The sequence below is a fragment of the Filicampus tigris genome, chromosome 8, assembly GCF_054856515.1.
Source record: "Filicampus tigris isolate MCC_2025a chromosome 8, RoL_Ftig_1.0, whole genome shotgun sequence".
NCBI classification, from domain to species: domain Eukaryota; kingdom Metazoa; phylum Chordata; class Actinopteri; order Syngnathiformes; family Syngnathidae; genus Filicampus; species Filicampus tigris.
Window position 1 is genome coordinate 8,418,947 of NC_141224.1, and position 21,187 is coordinate 8,440,133.

A 21,187-nucleotide genomic window follows, 5' to 3' on the forward strand; every position below is an offset into this window, starting at 1 on the left:
ATATATTGACTAGAGCGCCTGTTAGCAGGATATATGCACACTGAACACACAACCTGTGTGTGTATGTGTGTGGGTATCGCAGAGTAACTCACAAGATTTTGCCGACAACAACATCATGATGTCGAGATAATGGAAGGGGATCAATTGGATGATGCCGTGAATGGTTGGCTAAGAGTCCCTTAATCCACTGGCTCCTCAAACTGGGGTCCACATAGCTTGGGATCCACAAAATCTTGTGCAGTCAATTATGTCATATAATTTAGAAAAATGACTGACGGCCAATAAAATCAACATAATGAACCAATGACCCCTCAGTACCTTAACTTCGGGTCAATGAAATGGTCTGATTGCTCAAAACTCAGATAATGACCAATCATGGCTCAGCTTCAGAAAACAGGTGAGTTGTGATCGGTCGTTACCTGAGCAACTGTGATGTCATTTTCAGTCGACAGAAGTGCCAAAATGGCCGCCCCATGAGCTTGCTAAAAACGTGTGGATTTTGCTGCTGAACTCATATTCCACAAATGCAATATTTATCAGAATGCCTTGTTTCAACTAGTCGAACTGTACAGAACATATCTTTGAAAAAAAAAAATGTTGAGTTGACTTTCACATAAAAAAATTAAATTAACTAAATTGTTATTGTAGCAATTCAACATTTTTTTTTCTCGAAATAAGCAACTTAAATTCTTTTGACAATTATTTACACATGGTACTTATGTTCAATTGGCATTAGGAATATGAGGTTGTCCTGGAAAAAAAATTCTCCCTTGTAGCGGTTCTCTGGACCCAAAATGTTTGTGAACTATGGTCCAAAACCACAAAAAATATAAGTTCAATTAATGTATCATATGCCCTTTTGAAAAGCAGGATTTGTCATCTTTCGCCAAACAAGCTAAAACTTGTAAGGATGGTACAGTACATTCGCAGAATGAGCAAACGCTAAACGTGTGGGTAGTGCCACCCAAATACTTGCTCATTCCACCGAAGCCTCGTCCTTTCAAGTTATACATGGTTGTAAAGGTGACAAATCTGGATTTCAAATGACATATAACCAGGGGTGCGCATAAATGGTGCATGCGCATTTGCATTGGAAATATTGAATGTGCACTAGACTCAAGTGTGTCACTGTGCATTTGAGCTCAGTCGCGAGCGTGTGCCGCTTGAGAAACTCCCCTGCAAGCGGTGCCACTCGTGGGGCGGCGACGGTCGTTACGCGCAGAAAGGGCGCCGATGAGGCGGGAGACTTTGAGGGCGTCTTGGTCTCGCTGCGCGGCGACTACGACAGTCTGACTGATAATGGATAATTCATCAAGATGATTTGGACCGGCAAATACATCTTTCATGCCAATCATCATTACGTTGATTATATGAAGTTGTTGGAACTTGGTTTATTAAAACAAAGTAACAGCAATGGGTTGAGTTTTCATTGTTCGGGGAAGAAAAACAAAAACGATAGAAATACGCTTTCATTAAACAGGAGCGCTTGTATAACAGATCAAACTCAGGGCATTTGACAATATTGGAATAGTAAGTCAAGGATACAAAGGTGTGTGTGCTTTTGTGTAGCATAGCTGGGCTATTTGTTGTTCTTAGAATATTTTTTAAAGGGGGAGTAATAAGCAGACTGGGCTTCAGCACCTGTGATAAGGGGCATTCTTTAGCCAGAGAGCTCTGATTCATGTCTTTGAGTAACTCCTTGAGGGCGTTTCTTACTGTAGAGTGGCTCCATTGCTCTGGTGGCAGGTCCTCCAGCTTAGGACAACTGCAGAAGAAAAAAAAAAAAAAAGACAGAGAAAGAGGGGGGGGGAGATGGGGGAGGAAGGGATGGGGCATTTGAGAAGAAGATGAGAATAATGAGAAACAATTCAGAAGGAGAGCACGCAGATAGCACAGATAGCACTGATGCTATCTTGAATTAAATTATAGTTGCAGCAATTCAATGTCCAATATGATTTAATCTTCATTAAAGTGTTGGGACAATTCCCCGATATGTGGGATAACAACGGCAAGCTTTGAAATCTGCGGAATAACACAGTAACATCACGTGATTCTCTGATTAAGGCAAGTCAAGTAGTTCGCATTAGTTTGCAGTATGTAGGGTGAACCTATCTACTCTTTTGTTTACTTAAAATTAGGGCCCGACCGATATAGATTTTTGAAGCTGATGAAGATTTTTGGCAGAAAAAAAAATTCTGATTACCGATTAATTGGCCAACAAATTTAAACATTTACAATGCATAAACCCCCACCCCCACCCCCCAACTCCCCATTTCAGTGAGTGTCGATTATATGTGAATTTTTCGCTATTCGCGGACTGGTCTAGTTCGTGTCCGGTGCGAATAACTAAATCGCCGCTGTCCTTTGAAAAACATGCATGTCCATTCTTTTGTCATTTTAAAAATGTTTGTGTTAATGGACTTTCCGAATTACAGACATCCCATTAACGTGAAAATGTTAAAAATGACAGAAATGGACATAATTGTTTTTTACAGGACAGCGACAAAATATATTGTTCCAACAAATAACATTGCTTTTCGGTTCCCAGAATGCAGTGCGTGACACAATATACAATTTAATTAATGAAGCTATAAGGGCATTAATCCTTGTCAAGTGTGTTTCTGTTACTAGTAGTTGAATGTGTGCCATATTTAACACATTTATGTTTGACTTTTGTTCCACTTTTTTTTTTTTCCAAACAAACTGACTTTATGTTGTGTGTAAACTTGCATTGCTCACCTAAGCATTTCCTGTAAAATGTTTGATGTGCTTTGTTTTGAATGTCAGGTCCATTCAATGACCTTATCAACAAATGTCAGAAATATTTAAGGATACAAGTATATGGTATAGATTTATGTGAAATAAACAACCTGTGTTACTTGTGCACAACTGCTGTAAATGGTTACAGTTCATGAAGGTAAAAAACAACAGACAAACAGTAAACATGGGCCATTTTGCAGATTATTTTGGCCGATGTTAGAAGGGCCATAACCGGCCGATTTAATCGGCCGGCTAATTAATCGGTCGGGCCCTACAAAAAAAATAACCTAATTTCGAGAAGAACACGCTCTCGCATATTATACACGCAGCCAAAACCACCCCACAAGCTGATTTTCTTTCTTTGTCCTATTATGAGCTCCCCCAATTCGCTGGTATCCATGACCAAAAAGTATTTGAAGAAGGCCTACTTTTTGCATAGTAATTTGATAGATTGGAACTTCTCACGTTCACACATTTTTTTCGTGTGGTGAGAAGTTCTCTTACCTTGCTAATAACAGTTTCAGCTGTCAACACAGTAGCCCACAGATATGAATAGGTAGCTAGGTAAGGCCCCTTTTGTGCTGCGCGCTTACGGCGTTGCTACACTAATAGAGTCAAAGTGCAGCGCATTTCATTTGTGTCGACAAGAAAAACCAACCCTGTTTTCAAATGTTGGATATTGAGAGCACACGCTTTGGCATTGACATAACGGCAAACCTCATGAAAATCGGTTGAGAAATGAGCAAGTTACGACTACGTTTCAAGGTCCAAGCATTGCCTTGCATGGCCGACATGTAGGCAAGTCGTTAGTCGGCTGCTGCGGCTGCAGGTAAATCAAGGTACCGCTGTAGTTTCAAGAGTGTATATGACAAGTAATGTGCAGTATACTCCAAATAGGATACAGCATTTGTGGCTATGAAGTGGCAGACTGAGCTGTAAAGGAGGAGAAGCACCACCACCTCCTCCTCCTCTTTCCCTCCCTCCTCCCTCTCTCCATCCTCTCAGTTTTCCTGCTGCAAGCGCCCCTCCAAGACAGACAGATTTCATTTGGCGCATCAAGCAGATGCATCTGGAGATTACTCCCTCGCTCTCTCCCTCTCTCGCTCCCTTGCTTTCATATTCTCTCTCTCCCTCTCCTGATTGTTCTGATTAGTTAATTACTTTATACAACACATCTGCTGGATTGATGCATGAATTATACATCAGCTGCATGTGGCCGCCGCCGCCGCTATTATTTTGTCTTACTTCTACCTTCTCGCCGTGCTTTGCCAAAACATTGGCTACATGTCTGCAGTAGTCAGGTGGGGGGCGAGGGACGTGGATGGGGGGGGGGTTGAGATAATGGGGAAAATAACAACAAGGAGCAGGAAATGTACACACAAAGTGGATTAGCATGTTAGCTGATTCCAAACTGGTGTCGTTTTTCGCCTATCGGGGTAGCCGAGGGTTTAAGGGAGTCAAATTTGAGACCTCTTCTTTACTAAGTATGACTGCGAGGAGAGAAATGTTGCCATAATGTTTGGATAGACAGTAATTCCCCCACTATTTTGCGGTTCACCTACCTTGGTCCCGCAATAGAGAAAATTTCATTTAACTCATTCACTGCCAGTTTTCAGAGCGGAGTTTTCACTGATCTTTCGAAAACCAACAGAATTTTGTATTCTGGGACAAAATAAGCACTGAACCAACCAAAGGAAAGAGTGGACTCTCTTATGCGCCGTGAGCGACGATGAGCCCCCACTGGATTTTTTGCAAGCGTGTTGTCATTGTCTTGATTACTCAAGTTATTCTCACGATTGCAACATACTTTCCACTGCCAACCGCAACATATACTCTGTTCATACGATACACGTACAAGCTCTGTTTGAGTGTGAGGTGCCTGCATTTTTCCGACTTCCAACGGGATGGCGTTACTCTACCTCACGATGGATGGGACAAACCGAAATTCACCCCTTAATCTTTGTCTTCGACTCAAAAGCTGTGCTGATCCTAACTCCAAAGTGATGCAACGTCGCTATCTACAGGAATTCGTTTGTCACTACCAAACTTGATATTCACACACACACTGCGTGAGCCAATTATTCTATGATTCGTTTTTTCGACGAATTTTTAAAATGCTTGGCTGTGTGTGTGTGTGGGGGGGGGGGGGGGGGGGGGTGTGCAGTGAGAGGAAAAAATAAAGAACTCCTTGGAAGAGAAGCAACAGTGCTGAACTTTCTCCATTTATAGACAATTTGTCTAACAGTGGACTCATCAAGACTTTTAGAGAAACTTTTAGAACCTTTTTCAGGCTTCGACAATTGGAAATGCAACGCCAACAATCATCATCAACATCAATACGATTGAGATGGCGCTGCATGACCTCAAGATGGCAATTCAGATCCGACATGCCAGGAATCTTGCTGAACTAAAAGAATTTTGTAAAGGGGAATGTTCCAAAATTAAGCGGTGTGCACGTCTGATCTGCAACTACAGTAAACATTTGATTGAGGTTATTGCTGCCAGAGGTTCGAGTTATTAAATCCAAGGGTTCACTTACTTTTTCCTCCCAGTCTTGTGCATATTTGTTATGCTCCATTAAAAAAAATGAAAGCATATAAAGTAATTGTTTGTGTGTATTAGTTTAAGCTGACTGTTTGCTTTTTTCGTGTGATTTTGTTGGATATTAGACTACATTTTATGACCAGGTTTTGCAGAAATTAAAGAAATTCCAAAGGGCTCGCATACTTTTTTTCTGTCGAGATACGGTTCCATACATGTATTCCATAACGTAAGCAATAGAATGTTGACACCTTACACACATGCAGGCACACACACTTCAGTATTCACAAGTGCATTCCAGAGGCTTTTGAGCCATTGATACTGAACAAACCACTGCTAACCCTCCTGATATGCTACAGGACAAACTGACCCGATCTATTTTTTAAAAACAAAAAATAAAAATCTCAAAAATTTTGTAAAAGGGCAACAAAAACGTATGGCAAAAAAAAAAGCATGAAGTTTCTCTGATATTTTCATATTTAACTAACTCTAATTTTTATTGGTTAATTTTAATCACACCTTCCCATGCATTTTATATTAAGTATGATTTAAAGTTAATACATATAAATATAGAAAACAAAGTGCAAGAGGAAACTTTTTGCTGAATTTGTTCTTTTAATTTTATTTGTGCACATTCTAAAATTTAACGGAATAAGAAATGCTTATTATGTGGCATTTATATATATATATAAATATGCCATTTTTTAAATTTATTTATATATAATTTATTTGCACTATGCTACCGGTAATTAATATAGAATTCAGGAAAATGAATAAAATATATATTTTTAATTGATTAAAAAGAAAAAAAAAATTGTTGTTTGTGTTTAGGATATTAGCTTTTTGCTAAAAACGAAACATTTTGAGCTTTTCGATGGACAGTGAATTAGGACCATAAAATGGTGTCTTTATAACAGTCAGTAAATTCATTTAAGGATTGCTTTGGAACTTGTCTGATAGATATTACCACATGACGCAAAAACATTATCTGAATCAGATAAAGGAGGGGAAAATTAGTCTAATAACATCTGTTCACTTAAAAAAACCCTTTTATGTTGGTAAAAATAAAAAATTGTTTCAAATATCATTAAATAACTTGCTCCGGCCTTATTTTTGTTCTTTGGTTGTGATTACTATATATCATTAAACATAACAGGCTTAGGGGGTTAAATTAGAATGTAACCATGTGGGATTATTTAACATGTGCTCCGAAATCCTTAAGGACGAGCTAAAATATGGCTAATCTTGTATCGTCCATCAATATACATAAAATGCAGGTGTGACACGCACGCACACACCACCCACACACGTGCACACACAATCATCCAAGTGGCACTGGTGTTGAACCAGTGCCAGCTGCACACTAAGCCAGTGTTCTGCAGGCCTCTGGTGATCTGCTCTTCCCTTTTTCCCTATCACTTCCCTACCTCCTTCGTCTTTCTCCCACCTTCATCAACAAAGACGCACACACGCACGCGCACGCGCGCGCACACACACACACACAACAGCAGCAGGAACACAGAAGGTTGTGTTTATTTCCAGCATGCTGGCCTTGAATGCATGGTTAACCATCCTCCTCTTCCTCACTTCCGCCTCCCCTCCAGGTTTTTGTAGCCACCGCATCAATTTGCCGTGGAATACCCAGTGTGTGCGTGCATGTGTGCGATGATGCCCTAACCTGTGCAGCTGGATCTTGAGCGTGACCACGTGGTAGACATCCTGCAGCATGTCGGCCACCGTGGCGTCGGGCGCGTCCGTCACGTATGACAGGGGAATGGGGTTCCACTTGCCCACCTGAATCATACCTGGTGCAAAATTGAGGCACAGTGGGTCTTACTGAAGTATCAAACGTTATGCAAGTCGTTTTACTGTTTCAACATTGGTTGACTTCTTCTTACACGTGTATGCCAGTTAAACATTTCATTGTATATAGAGGATGGGAAAATATCTGAAAATAAGTCAGCAGAAGACATTGGTGCATTTTTTAAATATTTTTCCCGATTTCGTGTGTGTGTGCGTGTGTGGTGGGGGAGGGGGTTGACCCACAACGCAGATGGTTAATATATGTGCATAAGGAAGTGTTTGCTACATCAAAAATATGGATTGTATAACACAAAATAAGTCAATAAATAAAGCCAGCAGAAGACATTTCATCAAATTTTTGTAAGATTTTAAAACTTTGTTCTTTTTATTTTAATGGGTAAAAATCAAACATGGCCCGAATAGGTTGAAAATTTAAAAAAATGTTTAAAATACTGGTCATTTAAAAAAAAGTGTATCCCTGATTTTTTTTTTAATGAATTAATTTATTTATTTATTTTTTAATCAGCCCACAACATAACAGGAGGATTAAAACATTACCTATACAAGTTTACAAATCTGGATCTATATGCAGTCTTTCTCCTGTGGTGAAAAAAAAAAACCTTTCAGTATTACCTAATCAGATCATTATTTTTTGGCATTTGGCAGTTGATAATAAATTGGAATTGTAAAAATCTTAAGTTACTTTAGTTAGTCACTTTTTTTTCCTCCAAAATCCGCAGAAAATCTTTTTACGCCAATAAACGCAACCTATTTATACTCGTGTGATGTCTTCATCGACGAGCTCGACAATGTGTGCGGTAGCAGTGATTCATGCGTTCGGCTGTCTTAAGTGCGGCATTTCCGTGCGTAGCATTAGTGCAACAAAAGCGAGAGGATCAATAGGATCAAGAGGCCGCGACGGCGCTTACCTTTGGCCTGGGCGGCTGAGCTGTGCGAGTAGCCCAGCGAGAGCAGCGCCATCTCGATGAGCTGATTGAAGAGCATGTCCTTGCGCACCAGCACAAACTCGGCGTGCTCCTCCTTGCTGTCAAAATCCATAGGATTCTCGTAGTGCTCCACCACGCAGAAGACGGGCAGCATGTTGCCTGCCAGGCGCACACACACACACCCGGGCAAACCTTTGAGTGATTGCTGTCTATGCACAAAGGCCGTGTGAAGATCATAAAAAAAGCATTTTTCTTCTTTTATGGGACAATTTCTATCTTGACCCGTCGCCTATTTGTCTCGTCGCCAAAGTGAGGTATCAAACACTTTGGCAGGGAAATAACCTGCACAGTAATAACACATGTGGAGGGAGCTCATTTAAAGATGTGATTTTAGTACAGTTTGATGTCTTTCTTCAGTGTAAAACAGAGGAAGAGTGCTGTGTGTTTGGACAAAAGTTTTGGGACAACCGGATGTAAAAAGTGGAGAAAACAAGATGCTTCCACATGCTTTCAACAATATCTCGATCTCTTCATACTTTGATAGGGACGGTTAGCCCTAGCGACATGAACAACGATCATAAATGACAAATGATAAATAATTTTAGGGTGACTTGTTTGGTAACTAAAGCAAGGTGGTAGTCATTTTGGAGATACTTGAAGTTCATGTGAACAATTAATCGGCATTTGATGTCTTCCTACACAGCAAAATGAAGACCACGACAGAGGTTCTTGCTAGATGGAGGGCAACTCTGGACAACAAGACCAGACCATTTTGAATTTTGGGGCAGGGAGAGCGGATCTATGGCAAGCAACTCAAATCACAAACAAAAGTTGAAAGATTTGGGGGAGCGCCATGATTGTTTGTTTACAGGATACTTCCTAATTCTTGGAGAATGCCATACACAGGGCAATGGGACTATTCCATTTTAGATTCTGGAAGAGTTATATTTGTATTCAAGCTGACTAAAAATAAATCAAAGAGGCTAAAGTGGAAAAGAAATGCTGTTTTGCTTTTGGTTGCCAGTGCGTTTGCTAGTTGGCTGACTACTTCTTGGTTGACAGAGAACAGCAGGGCAAAAGCATTTTGGATTCTGCGGAAGGGTGAGTGGTTTTGTTACTACTCAAAAAGCAAACAAAACTGGAAAAATAAATATTTTGGTTTGGTATGCATGTTAGTCTGGTTCTTTGAGAAGGACATGGGACAACGCGACCGCATGATTTTGAAATTTGGGGCAGGACGAACAGCATTCATGAGAATCTTCTATTGGTACAATACTAGCCTCTTTGTCGTAATTCCCTTGGATCCTTGTCCAAACGTGACTAAAAGTTCAAATACTGTGAAAACATCACCACAGGTGCAAATTAATATAAAAAAACAGCATTCCCAAAACCAGAAAAGTACTTTGAAGCACACTGTGATAAAATGTTAAGTCCATGAGACCTCGGCCATGTTCTCACACTTTTGTCTTCTGCCCATTAAACTGACATTACGTCCTAATATTTTCCAATCCCTGGCATTCCAGAAGATGCGCGCAGAGTCCTGGCAAAACAATCAATCAGCCCACAGATGCCAGGGAATGTGCTGAGAGGGCTGCTTTTCCTCCTGCCTCGATTTTAATAGATAAAGATCTAACAATAAAGACTGCTGTGTAGGTTCATTTGAGAGGGGCGGGCGGGGGGGATCAATACCGGCTTTGTTTCCCGGGTAGCCCGCAGACGGGCGGCGGTAAATATTGTTCCGGCGCTCGGACACAATGCCCGCTGTGGGCCCTCTCGCCAAGGCTTCGGCGAGGCCCTTCTGCCATGGATGATGGAGGTGAGAAATTAGGCTCTCTCAGCTGGAGCGCCGCAATCGCAGATTTAAAAGGAAAGGGAAAAACGGCACTTCCGAGGACGCCTTCACAGCCAACAATGCTCAAACAAATCCAATTTTACATCATAAATGAGAAAATAATAAAAAGAAGGCGAGCAGAAGTTTGAAATCACATTTTTATAATCTTTTACACTTGAATTTTGTTTCATTTTTTTTCTTAAAAATAGGTTGGGAAGTTGCACAGTGATTTAGAAGCAAAATATCAATATTTGTATGAACTTAACCCATAAAACGTAACTTGGTTCTGGGGCGAGATTGGATTAATTCTATTTTCATTGTTTCAGCTTGTTAACAGAGGGTCAGAAAAAAAAAAAATCAGAGGGTAACAGCGGTTCCAGTGTTCACGCATTTGTGCATTTTCTATAAATCAAATAATCTGTAAGTCATTTATTTTGAAGGTTGCAAAATATTTTTAAATGACATTAAGCTGTTTGGAATCATCCTTTGTGGTATATTTATGGTTTAAACCAGTGCTTCTGAATTATTTTCTGTTTCGTCCCACCTTCCCCTGGAAGAAGAAACATTTTGCAGCCACCCAACTTTCTACCGCTGCTATATATAGTATCATTTGTCTATAAGATTGTCAAAAGTACACCACTGCATAACATTGTATCCATATTTACATTAAAGTAAACAAAAAGGGAAAGAGAAAGAAATATAGATCAATTTACAACAACGAATACTGTAACTTTTTTAACATTGTTTTTTTTTTTTTAGTCAGTATTAGAAATATTTTAAGTGCATCAATTTGCCTGAAATTAAAAGAAAAAAAAATGAGTGCCACTGCCACCTACTGCCATGGATGTGCAACTATACTATAGTACCGGTATATAATTATACTATAGTTTTAGCACGGCAAAAAATAAATAAATAAAAAGCATGATCGCCGGGGTCGCATGCACTAAGGAATACTTTAAAATGTGTGTTTTAATAAGTTTGCCTTTGTTTAAAGCAAAGGGACCATTTCAAAAAACAAATTCTATTGTCTCTCTACAGCAACACTTCACCTATCACGGCTGGGTCCGTTACATATCCCCCCTGCGATAAATGAGAGTTTAGTGCTCCAAAGAGTTGGCTTGAAACAATTCCTGCCGTGGGCCATCTCATGAAGGTTTGGCGGGGGGCGCGGTACGGCTACTGGTCTCTCCTCGGTCCTTCCACTCTGATGATGAAGGTGAGGAATTAGGCTCTCTCAGCTGGAGCCCCACAGCCGCAGATTTAAAAGGAGCGACGGCGAGGAAAAAACGGCCCATCCGAGGACGCCTTCCCAGCCAAACAAAGCCACTGTACTCACGCCAAGTGCAATAATGAGTCGGAACCTGCAGGTTTTCCAAACTCATTTCAAAAAGAAAACATCGTAACTATTAAAAAAAAAAAAAAAAAAAAAGCACCACCTCTTTTTGGACAGCTTTGGCGGGGCAAAAGAAAAACTATGTCATAATCGCAAAATGGCTCTTGGAGGATGGGAAAGTTGCAGGCGGGTAAATTTTAAAAAACAGCTGGAGGAGTTTGTTTGAAAATTCTATACCTAAGGAAAAATACATTTTAGAAGATTAAGGCCAGAAAAAGAATTTGGTTCCTCAAATTTTTGTTACATTGAAAAAAATAAAATAAATCAATTTAGCGATTTAGAAAGATCACATGCAAACCAAAATCTGTTGTTTGCTTTTCTTTGTTTAGGTAGTTTGGGACCTTCCTGGTTCATGGAGCATGATCTAAAATGTTCGGATTAACAGCTGGGATTTGCAAATTCAGAAATATTTTTCATGATATAACATGAAAATGAGAAAAATCACAAAAGGCATTCGAACTTCCCCGCCAATTTTTTTATACATTAAGAAGCGTTTGTTTGTTTTACTTTAAAAAGATTCAATTTGACCAAAAACATAACAGGAGGGCTAAAACATTGTCTGCAAAGTTGATAAAGGAAAAAATAAGAAAATAATTAAAATATGACCACTGCAAAATTTTCAGCTCCTCTGTTTTTGCTCCTCATGTATATGCTTGAGTAACATGAACATTTGTTTTATTCCACAAATTACTGTATATATAAATACAAACAGAGTATAATATAGTTAATATTATTGTATGCCACTCTAACATTACGCTTAAGAGGCAGTCAACCCCACAAAATTCTTTGCAATAATATGTTCTAAGCGGCTTCACTAGTCTAAACATGACATTCCGATTAATATTGAGTTTGTGGAATATGAGTTAATCAGCAAAATGCACTTGGGTTTCAACCATCTCCGGGGCGGACATTTTACCACTTGCTGTCGACTGAAAATGATATCACAGTTGCTCAGGTAACAACCAATCACGGCTCACCTGTTTTCTGAAGCTGAGCCATGATTGGTTGTTATCTGAGCCCCGATCAACTGTGAGGTCATTTTCAGTCGATAGCAAGTGGCAAAATGGCCGCCCCTTGAGATGGACAGAACCAAGTGCATTTTGCTGCTTAATTCATATTCCACAAATGCAATACTAATGAGAATGCCATGTTTCAACCAGTGGGCCTGCATAGAACATATTCTTATTCAGAAAATTTTGGAGTTGACTTTCCTTTTAAACATAGGGGAAAAACTGTGCCTTAATAAAGATTCAATTCAAATGTATTACACATAAAAGTTGAATAGAAATTTTACCTAAACAAATGTATAGAAAAAAACAGATCTAAAATATTAAATGCATGTGTATTATGTATGTATGTACTTAAAAGTTATATACTGTACCACTGAAGTTTACTTTGGCGGTGATTCTATCATGTGCCACGAAGGAAAGCTCGCGTACCACTCATGGTACCTGTATCGCACTTAATTACCAATCTAGAGCATTTATTTGCAAAATATAACGGTCCAGTGTTTTGTTTTGTTTTTTTGGTGAGGGGGTCTCTGTTTTCAAGACTTGTATATGTAATAAAAATTGAGAAAATATAAACACAAAGGCCATCAGAAGAATTTGTAGCCATTTTTTTTAGGCTTGGAACCTCTAAACTTTTGGTTAGCTTTGGCAGATTGAAAAAACAAAAACAAAACAATGTCATAATCGCAAAGTGGCTCTTGGAGGACGTGAAAGTTGCGGGCGGCTAAACAAAAAAGTCGGAGGAGCGATGACACAGCAGCAGCTATGCAGCACGACACGGGGATGATTCTCACAGTGCTCCTCTGTTTGCCATTGTCTGCCACAATAAGTGTGTGTGCGTGTGTGTGTTTGCGTGTGTGTATTTGCATGCTGCGATGACTAAAGGAGCATTGTGACGAGGGTTTAAGAGTTTTGGAGAGTATGCATGCAGGCAGTGGGGGAATGAGGGGGGGGGGTTGGTTGTGGGTGGTGGGAGGTGGATGAGGGCTTGCATGTTGTACTCTACTTCAACTGGCAATGAGTGTGATTGGATTAAACTCAGCATTTTATTATTAATGCGCCAAATCTTTATTGAATCTACAAATTGTCCAGGCCATAAAAAACCCAGCTCATCACACTTTCCCAATTAAGAATAAAGTTTAGCCTGTTTACACAAAGCAGTTGGGATTTTTTGTAACCCTAATTGAGTCACAGCGTATCAATTTTTGGCAGATATCCATTAGGATAATGCAGCCAAAAAGGTCATGTTCAAAGTCGCTCGCAGTGCCACGCTAATGTTGTCACTATTTACTAGACACAAAAAATAAAAATCGATTGGGCGATCGTATCGTTTTCTTCTGTGATGGAATTGCTTCAAATATCAATATTGCCATTGTCAACTTAAAATATCTGCATTCACGCAGTTACATAACGATTCTAAATGGACATCTGGACGTTGGGCACATGAGTTTCTTTTCTTTCTAATCTTTATTTTTAAGTTGAATTACGTGAAATGCAATGATTGAATTTATTTTTTCAGTTATAGTTAAAGACAGCTGTGAAGTGAATTCAGAGATTTGTTTCTAAATACATGTTTCAAGATAATTACTGTAAAGGCACAAAGACCGAGAACTATGTAGTACTCAATTGCGGAGGCATAGCATTAAACTGTTTTCCACCATTTCAATTTTCTCGATTCTTGGGTTGTGGCTAAAACGCCACCCAGTGACTTGGGCCCCTGGCCTGAGTCTCCCTTCTCCTACTACCTGTATATGAGAACTTTAGCGCTTATTTTACAATTATCAGTCTAAGTTAACTGGCACAATTGCAACATACATTTAGCTAGCTCGCTATGTTTACAGCCCCAAAATGCTTCTTATACAGTGTGGAGCGCTTTGAGTAGCAAAGGTAGAAAAGCACTATACAAGTGACAGCCCATTTACCATTATTGCTCAAATGCTATATTGTGATTTTTTTTTGCCTGTAGTAAAAAAAAACTACTGTGACAATTTCCACCTGCATCTATCACCAGAAATGATTTAGAATTCCAAACTGTATCATAAAGTTGTGTTCAATGCTTAGCACACAGGTTGGGTTTGTTTAAAAGACTCTGATGCAATTCCTCCGATAGTGCTAACGCTATCATTCGAACGTTGGTGCACACTGCCAATGTGAAAAGAGATAGTTGCAAACAAAGGATGGTGCAAAATAAATGTAAACACTATGTATACGAAAGACACACACCAATGTTAAAGTGACAGAGGAAAGCATAGGCTAATCCGAAATAATCTTTGGAAGCGTTTTATTCGTTTGCATACCGGAGTAGCTCTCAAAGCATTTATTGCATTTTCTAATTTATTTAAGAAGCAGATATCATTCCACTATATGAACACAAACACAATGAACTAATAACTATCAGACTATGGGGAAAGTGTGTAGTAGGGCTGTAAAAATTGAATACATTTAGAATAGATCATTCTATCAATTAATCAAATAATTGGATAAACTTATTTTGTGGAAACCAATTAATGTTGCATATTGTTTAATGATTAAACAGAACCAAATAAACAACAATCAAGCAATATAACATGAGAGGGAGTGATGTTCTCACCAAAGTTTTTGAAACTGAGAGCTACTTTTTGGGCACCGATTAATGCAAAGGGATACCCGTTCAATATAAACTTGTAAAGCTATTTCAGGTTCAGCAACATGTCAGCGATGGCTGCAGTGTAATTAACGATTATTTTCAAAATAGATTAAACTGACTTCTTTTTTTCCCATAAATTATGATTCAGTTCCTGGTTTGGTCTGCCAGAAAGAAAAATGTTGATCATAGTTTTCCGAAGTAAAAGCAGATGTTGGCAAATGTCTTACTGTACTTTGATCAAACATAAAAGATAATCAGTCTGCTTTCATGAAAGGACAACAGAAATATGAAAATATTTAAAGAATGGCTCTTAACAATTAATCAATTATGAAAATATCGTTGTCGATTAATTTTGATGATTGATTAGTTATCGATTAAGCAATTAATTTTGAAACCTCTAGTTTGTCCAGTTGGTGGGACCTTTTTCAAGGCAGTCAAGTTCAAATTCAAGATCTTATTTACGTAACCTATTCTGACCACATTACAAAAAGCTAGCCAATCCCAAAAGTTGCATCCCCGAAAGTTTTTTGCAAAGAAAATACAGCAATGTTTATCGTGGTTTTTTTTTAGGGGGGACCTTTGGGTGAGGATAATTAACTTTTTAATGGCTTGTATACAAACATTTGAGTCTCTGGAGGGGTTTGTGTTTAGCGATGGTTCCACTGCACGCACCACATGCAGGCATCCGTACACTAAGTGAAAAGTATATGAGGGGTCGTGTATCAAGTCCTACATCCACAAATGAAAATTGCAGCAGCGCCAACGTACGGGAAATTTCTCCTTTTAGTTTAAAATATCTTACTTTAACCACCTTGACCCTTCGTCATACCCTGGCCAGCGGCAGAACTCACATTATTTTTTTTTGTTTGTTTTTTGGGAGGGGGTTTGGTCACATAAATCCATCCGCGTTGTCATAACCTCTTCATCCTAGCTAGCGCTAAGCTAGCTGGGGAGATTGCTATGAAAGCGTGAGAGACGACTGAGGCGTTCATACACTACCGAGGCGGGCTTCATTGGAGGGCTTCATTTACCGTACGACCTAACGGTTTACTGAATGCTTATTAGCTCTGTAATTGTTCCCACATACATCCAGGATCTCGCTTGAAGAGCCCGCCGCCTGCCTTCACACGACGCATGCGCACTCCCCACATACATACGTCACACGCACTGAGTTGTCATTCAGTCTGAGGAGCAATGCGACAGTATAAAATGATTCAAATCTGGAAATTCTAATTCGCTGTTTGTTTTTTAGAGCCAATTTGCATCTCGATTCAAGTGAATTGCCCATGAACCAGTGGTGTTGAAATCCCTCCAGTCAAAGCAACATACCGCGCTTGTGGCAGGTCTTCAGCAGGTGATTGGCGGGCTTGTAGGGCAACCCAGCCAGTTTGGCACCAGTGCTACCCAGCCTGGCCCTCCCCAGGGGGCTACCGTTCTGCTCCATGCGGGGCAGCTTGGCCGGCGGGGGCTTGGCCTCGGCCATGCTGTTGACCAGCTCGGCATTCTCCTTGCCCAGACACGTCTCGCTGAGATGGTCCATCATCATCTCAGCAACCCTTGACTCGCTGCGGTCACCTGTGGAGACAGGGGAGAGATGTTAGCGCAGGGGTGTCAAAAATGTTGTACGTGACGGGCTAGAGAGTTATTGCTTCCCAGAGGTGGCAAAAGAACCATTCTGCTACATATATGTTAGTATAGAAAATGTTAGCAGGTTAGCATGTGAGCTAATTGCCTTTGAAATGGTTCCTTACCACAGGGCACAATGTAAAATACTGAAGAATCTGCCTCAGTATTTCTTCTGCTCAGGTTGCTATCTTGCTAATTGTTAGCATAACGATGGTTAGCATGTTAGCATGGTATCAAATCTTATTTGAAATACTGTAGTACGCAATCTAAGAGGAAATTTTTAATTCCTTTAGTGCCTTTGTGTTTTTTGTACTCAGGATGCACAATGTTAGCATACCAACTGTTAGCATTTTAACAACAAGTGTTAAAAATTGAACTATTGTAAGACTTTCCTTTTTATTGAGGTTTAAGTTGACTTTGACACCTATGTGTTAGCACTTCAGTCGGCCTTGCTTTTTCTGTCGTGTTCGCTCTTTTTTTGTTTTTTCAGCGCATGTATTATGTATGGACGTCCCACTAGTGAGTCCCACGCGAGGTGGGCCAAACAAGCCTCGTTTCTTTTAAGCGAGAACACATTAATTTGCAGGGAGATTCCGCTTGGATGCATCCAGCGCGGTATGAGGTTCTGCAGCCAAGCACGCAGGGCTGAGGTTTGGTCGAGGTTTTGTGACCCGCTCCATCAGTTTGTGCATCATCTCGCAAGGGAATTTTGCCGTGTCACTACTTTATAGGTGTGGACATTTATTTTGTGTTATTTTTTTTTTATTTGTGAACAATTTTAACCCTCCTGTCAAGTTTTATAAGAAAAGCAAAAAGAGATGAGTAGAAAAGTACAATTAAAAGAGATCAGAGGCGGTAAACCATATAAGCAAACATACTTTTTTGCTATACAGTTTACTACACAATACAATACCCATATTATCTACTTTTAACTAATTTCTAAAGTATTTCTGTCACTTTAAAATGTGTCAATTCAACCCGGGCATGCTTACTGTTCAAAAAATGTCAGAAATGGAAAAAAAAAAAAAAATTATTAAACATTCATTAAACATTGTCATTTTTAAAAGGTGCAACTGTTTTTAACTCTTCCTGTTTTGATTTGTTTTCACTTTTAAATGTATAAATTTGACCTTGGGTGTGATTTATTATCCCCAAAAAGTCTGACATGGTTAAAAAATATATATAAAACTAAACTTTTGGTATCTCTGTAACTTTTAAATCGATCAGTTTTACCCTCAACGTGACAGGAAAGCTCAGTGGAACAAGATAGTGAAAGAGGCCATTTTTCTGCATTTCAATGTATAAACATGATTTTTTTTTTTTTTTTTTCCAAACTTCACCATTTATAAAAAGAAAGTTGTCAAACAGCCAGTTTAGCCAATCACAAACCTGAAGAAAGTCATCTCTGGAAAAGGCACAATGACAACAAAATGTAAATCAAGGAAAACTGAATCTTATGTGAGGAGGAACAGTTGCACACAACACACCCCACTTTCACCACCCACCATCTAGACAAACACATAACACCACAAATTGTATTTGTTGAAACACACCCGTGGCTGGGTTGTACTGTCCATTAGGGCATTTGTTGGGGTTGCACGAGTGTGTAAGAGTCACGGTGCATATCAGTGCATCGTGTTAATTCACTGGCCCTGTCAAAGAGGACAAACTCGACCACCCCCGCGTCCAGAGATCATCAACTCCCCCCATTCATGACGCGCAATGAGCCAAGTAATTCCCTGCAATTAGGGCAGAAAAGTGAGGGTGGGGTGGTGGAGGGCATACAGAAGGCATACGGAAGGAATCCACACCCCGGGATCAACGTCGAATCCACATAAATAATAATCATATTGCTCATGGTGCTACTTTCCAATCATGAAGTTATTGTTGAATTGTGTGACATCATTTTCTATTGTATTCTTTACTTTCAGGAAAGGAACAACATCAGTAAAATCCAGATCAGATTTTTTAATTGACAAAATATTATTGATGATATTAATAAAACATGAGGGGAAGTTGCAATAAAGGAATTAGAAATTAAAGGAACCAACCTGGAAAGGAGCAGCTTGCCAGCACTTGGATTCCTCTTTTCTTCAAGTTTGGCCAGCGTAGACTGAGAAGTTTTGAAAATAATACTAACCATAAATAAGGCAAAACTTCCTGTTGGCAGGTGAGTGACAGTGAGGGGGAGGGAGGGCGCGGAAGTCAAGCCGGCTTCTAGGAGGCTCCGGCGGGCAAGAGGCGGGACCACCGACCGGTGTTGGGGCTTGGTGAGTGTCTGCGCTACACTATCTTACACCGTCCGGCGACATGGACACTAATAAACAAACCGAAAAAAAACAACAACAACAAGCGGGTGCAAAGTGAGAGGTTAGCCACTACTTCACCCAAAAATACAAACATGGCCGTGGGAGGCTGCCAGCCTACCCGCTAGCCGCCGCCGGGAAGCGGGCAGCGTACGGAACGGAACATGGTAGCCACCACCACAACCGCCAGAGCCACCGGCGACACTGCGTTTCAAACCCGGGTGCTTGGGAACTAGCTAGCGAGAAGGCAAGAGCGAGCCACAGTCCCTTCAGCTGTTGGTCGCGCGGAGCCGGATCGCGATACGGAGCAGGTTCGCCACATTCAAAACAAGGAGAGAGGGAAAAAAGACAAGCGGAGGTCAAAAAGTGTCGTTCACTTTCCCGACGTCGCGGAGAAACGACGCTCCCCTGCCGGGCGCTCAGACGCGGGGCTGGCCGCGCTGCTACTACCGCCGCCGCTGCCGCCTGGAGGTGGAAGAGGAGGCGGAGGAAGGTGTATCGCTGCTCGGGCTCGGAGCTCCTGTACCTCTGCTATCCGCCTCTCGGTCTCTCCCCCTCTCTCGCTCCCGCTCTCCCTGCGTGTCCCCATTAAATTATTAGTTGTATTGACTCATCGCCGTCCTCCTCCTCCTCCGCCCCTCTCTCTCTCCCTCTTGCTCTCTCTCTCCCTCCCTCCCTCTCTCTGGTTCTCTCCCGGTTGCTCGCTCTCCCCTTGGCGGGCGCATGGCGCGACCGAGGGGGCTGCAACATTTCCGGGGCGGTGGGGGTAAACTGACGGTAAACTAGTCCCTGGAGAGGAGCGGATGATTCCACCTGCACCGGCCGTAAAAAGTCCCGATGGCGGGGCGGGGTGGTGTTTGTTGTGAGGGGGGGCGTTTAAAGTGGAAAAAGTGCGCGGAGGAATTTGTAATCATCTTGATTGGAGTGAGAAGGCCGCCTTGCATTTATTAGCAACAGTGGCAACTATAAATCAGTAAGATCAATCATTCATATTTTCATGGCCACTCTTTGTATTTACAAGTCATCAAGGTGGGTTCGTCTAACTTTTTTCAAAAGAATTTGGGCCCCCGAATATGTGAAATTAGCTCATATTGAACCATGACTTCGTATATGTGCAGATTATAATAGCACATTATTATAACCGTGTTTTTAAAAGCCACTCCAAGATTTGAGATTAAGTTTGGGAAAGGTTGACACACATCCAATAAATAGAATAATATAAACAGAAATACAGTAGCCAGTGAGAACAAACCAAACATTTTGCCAACAAAATGTATATAAATCAATTTCCAAATATTTTAATTACTATTGACTTCTTTGTGATAGGAAAAGAATATCATTATTAGACAGGCACAAAAACAGTTGCACATAAAGCACAAAATATTTGACTGCCAAATTCAAATTCAACTATCGCCAAGTGCTTTATTTATTAACTTCTTTGTTATCCGAACAGAAAACTCAATATAAAGCTTGCATGAAAACTGATTCAAATCGTAAAAAATACTAATCTAGTGCCTTAACACTGACATGTACTGTACTTATGATTCCATTTTTTTGTCTTCTATCCTTACTATCCTAACATCCAGAAACATCATAGCCATGATCATAGCCGGAACAAAGAATCTGGAGTGAAGCCATCCAAGCAACTAAAAAAAAAAAAAAAAAAAGTTAACGTCGCACTTGTCTTTCTTGACAGTTGTAATTACACAAGAAAGGTGCTGTCAACAAACAAAGGCTAAGACACTGGAGTCACTGCCACATTCCGGGCTCTGCAGTGTTATTTCACAGCCAAGGAAACCTGTGTAGCAGGTCATCATGCCTTGACGTGGCGTCGTATTACCAGAAAATATTTGACAAGCTCCACAAAACCCCAACTGTCAACGCGTAAGGAAGACGCGCATCGGGAGAGCGCACACAGATTGTGCAAACACTCCCAAGCTGACATTGTAATTAATGAAGCAACCCTTTTTTATATACTGGCAGCTGATGTCTCTTTGACGTGTCAATAAATCCAAATGATATTTGATTAAACTAAACTCTTGAGGTTGGGTCCCATGTGTTGGGATTTCACAATCATTTATTCTCATAGGAATGAATGTAGTGCCACGCTGGACTAGTGGTTAGCACATCTGCCTCACTGCATTGAAGTTGGGGGTTCGAATCTATCATGGTTTTTTATCATGGGGATAAGTGGCATAGAAAATGGATGTATGGAGGAATTAATGGAACTCGAAATCAGGCCCATTCGTATCAGGCCCGCCGCATAAGTGGTACAGCCGAACTTAACTGCAATGGATCCTTGAGAAAACAATGACAGTTGGCGCAACGTGGGTTTGAGTCCTGC

At 40.5% G+C, this 21,187-nt stretch overlaps 1 protein-coding gene across 5 annotated transcripts in view; it reads right to left on the reverse strand.

Moving 5' to 3' along the window:
• satb1b (SATB homeobox 1b) overlaps positions 1-21,187 on the reverse strand; it is a 78,718-nt gene that overhangs the window by 40,757 nt on the left and 16,774 nt on the right. Inside the window, exons 1-6 of one of the 5 annotated variants that reach the window (XM_086037161.1) lie at positions 19,294-20,496; positions 18,589-19,116; positions 16,241-16,486; positions 8,034-8,210; positions 6,980-7,106; positions 1,642-1,765 (exon numbers count right to left, since the gene is read on the reverse strand). In XM_086037161.1, coding sequence (XP_085893287.1) covers positions 1,642-1,765; positions 6,980-7,106; positions 8,034-8,210; positions 16,241-16,457 — 645 coding nt within the window. In that variant the 5' untranslated portion in view covers positions 16,458-16,486; positions 18,589-19,116; positions 19,294-20,496. Of the gene's footprint in view, positions 1-1,641; positions 1,766-6,979; positions 7,107-8,033; positions 8,211-16,240; positions 16,487-18,588; positions 20,497-21,187 lie in introns of those variants that run through there. The other 4 variants (XM_086037159.1, XM_086037160.1, XM_086037163.1 and 1 more) reach the window with 4 other exon arrangements.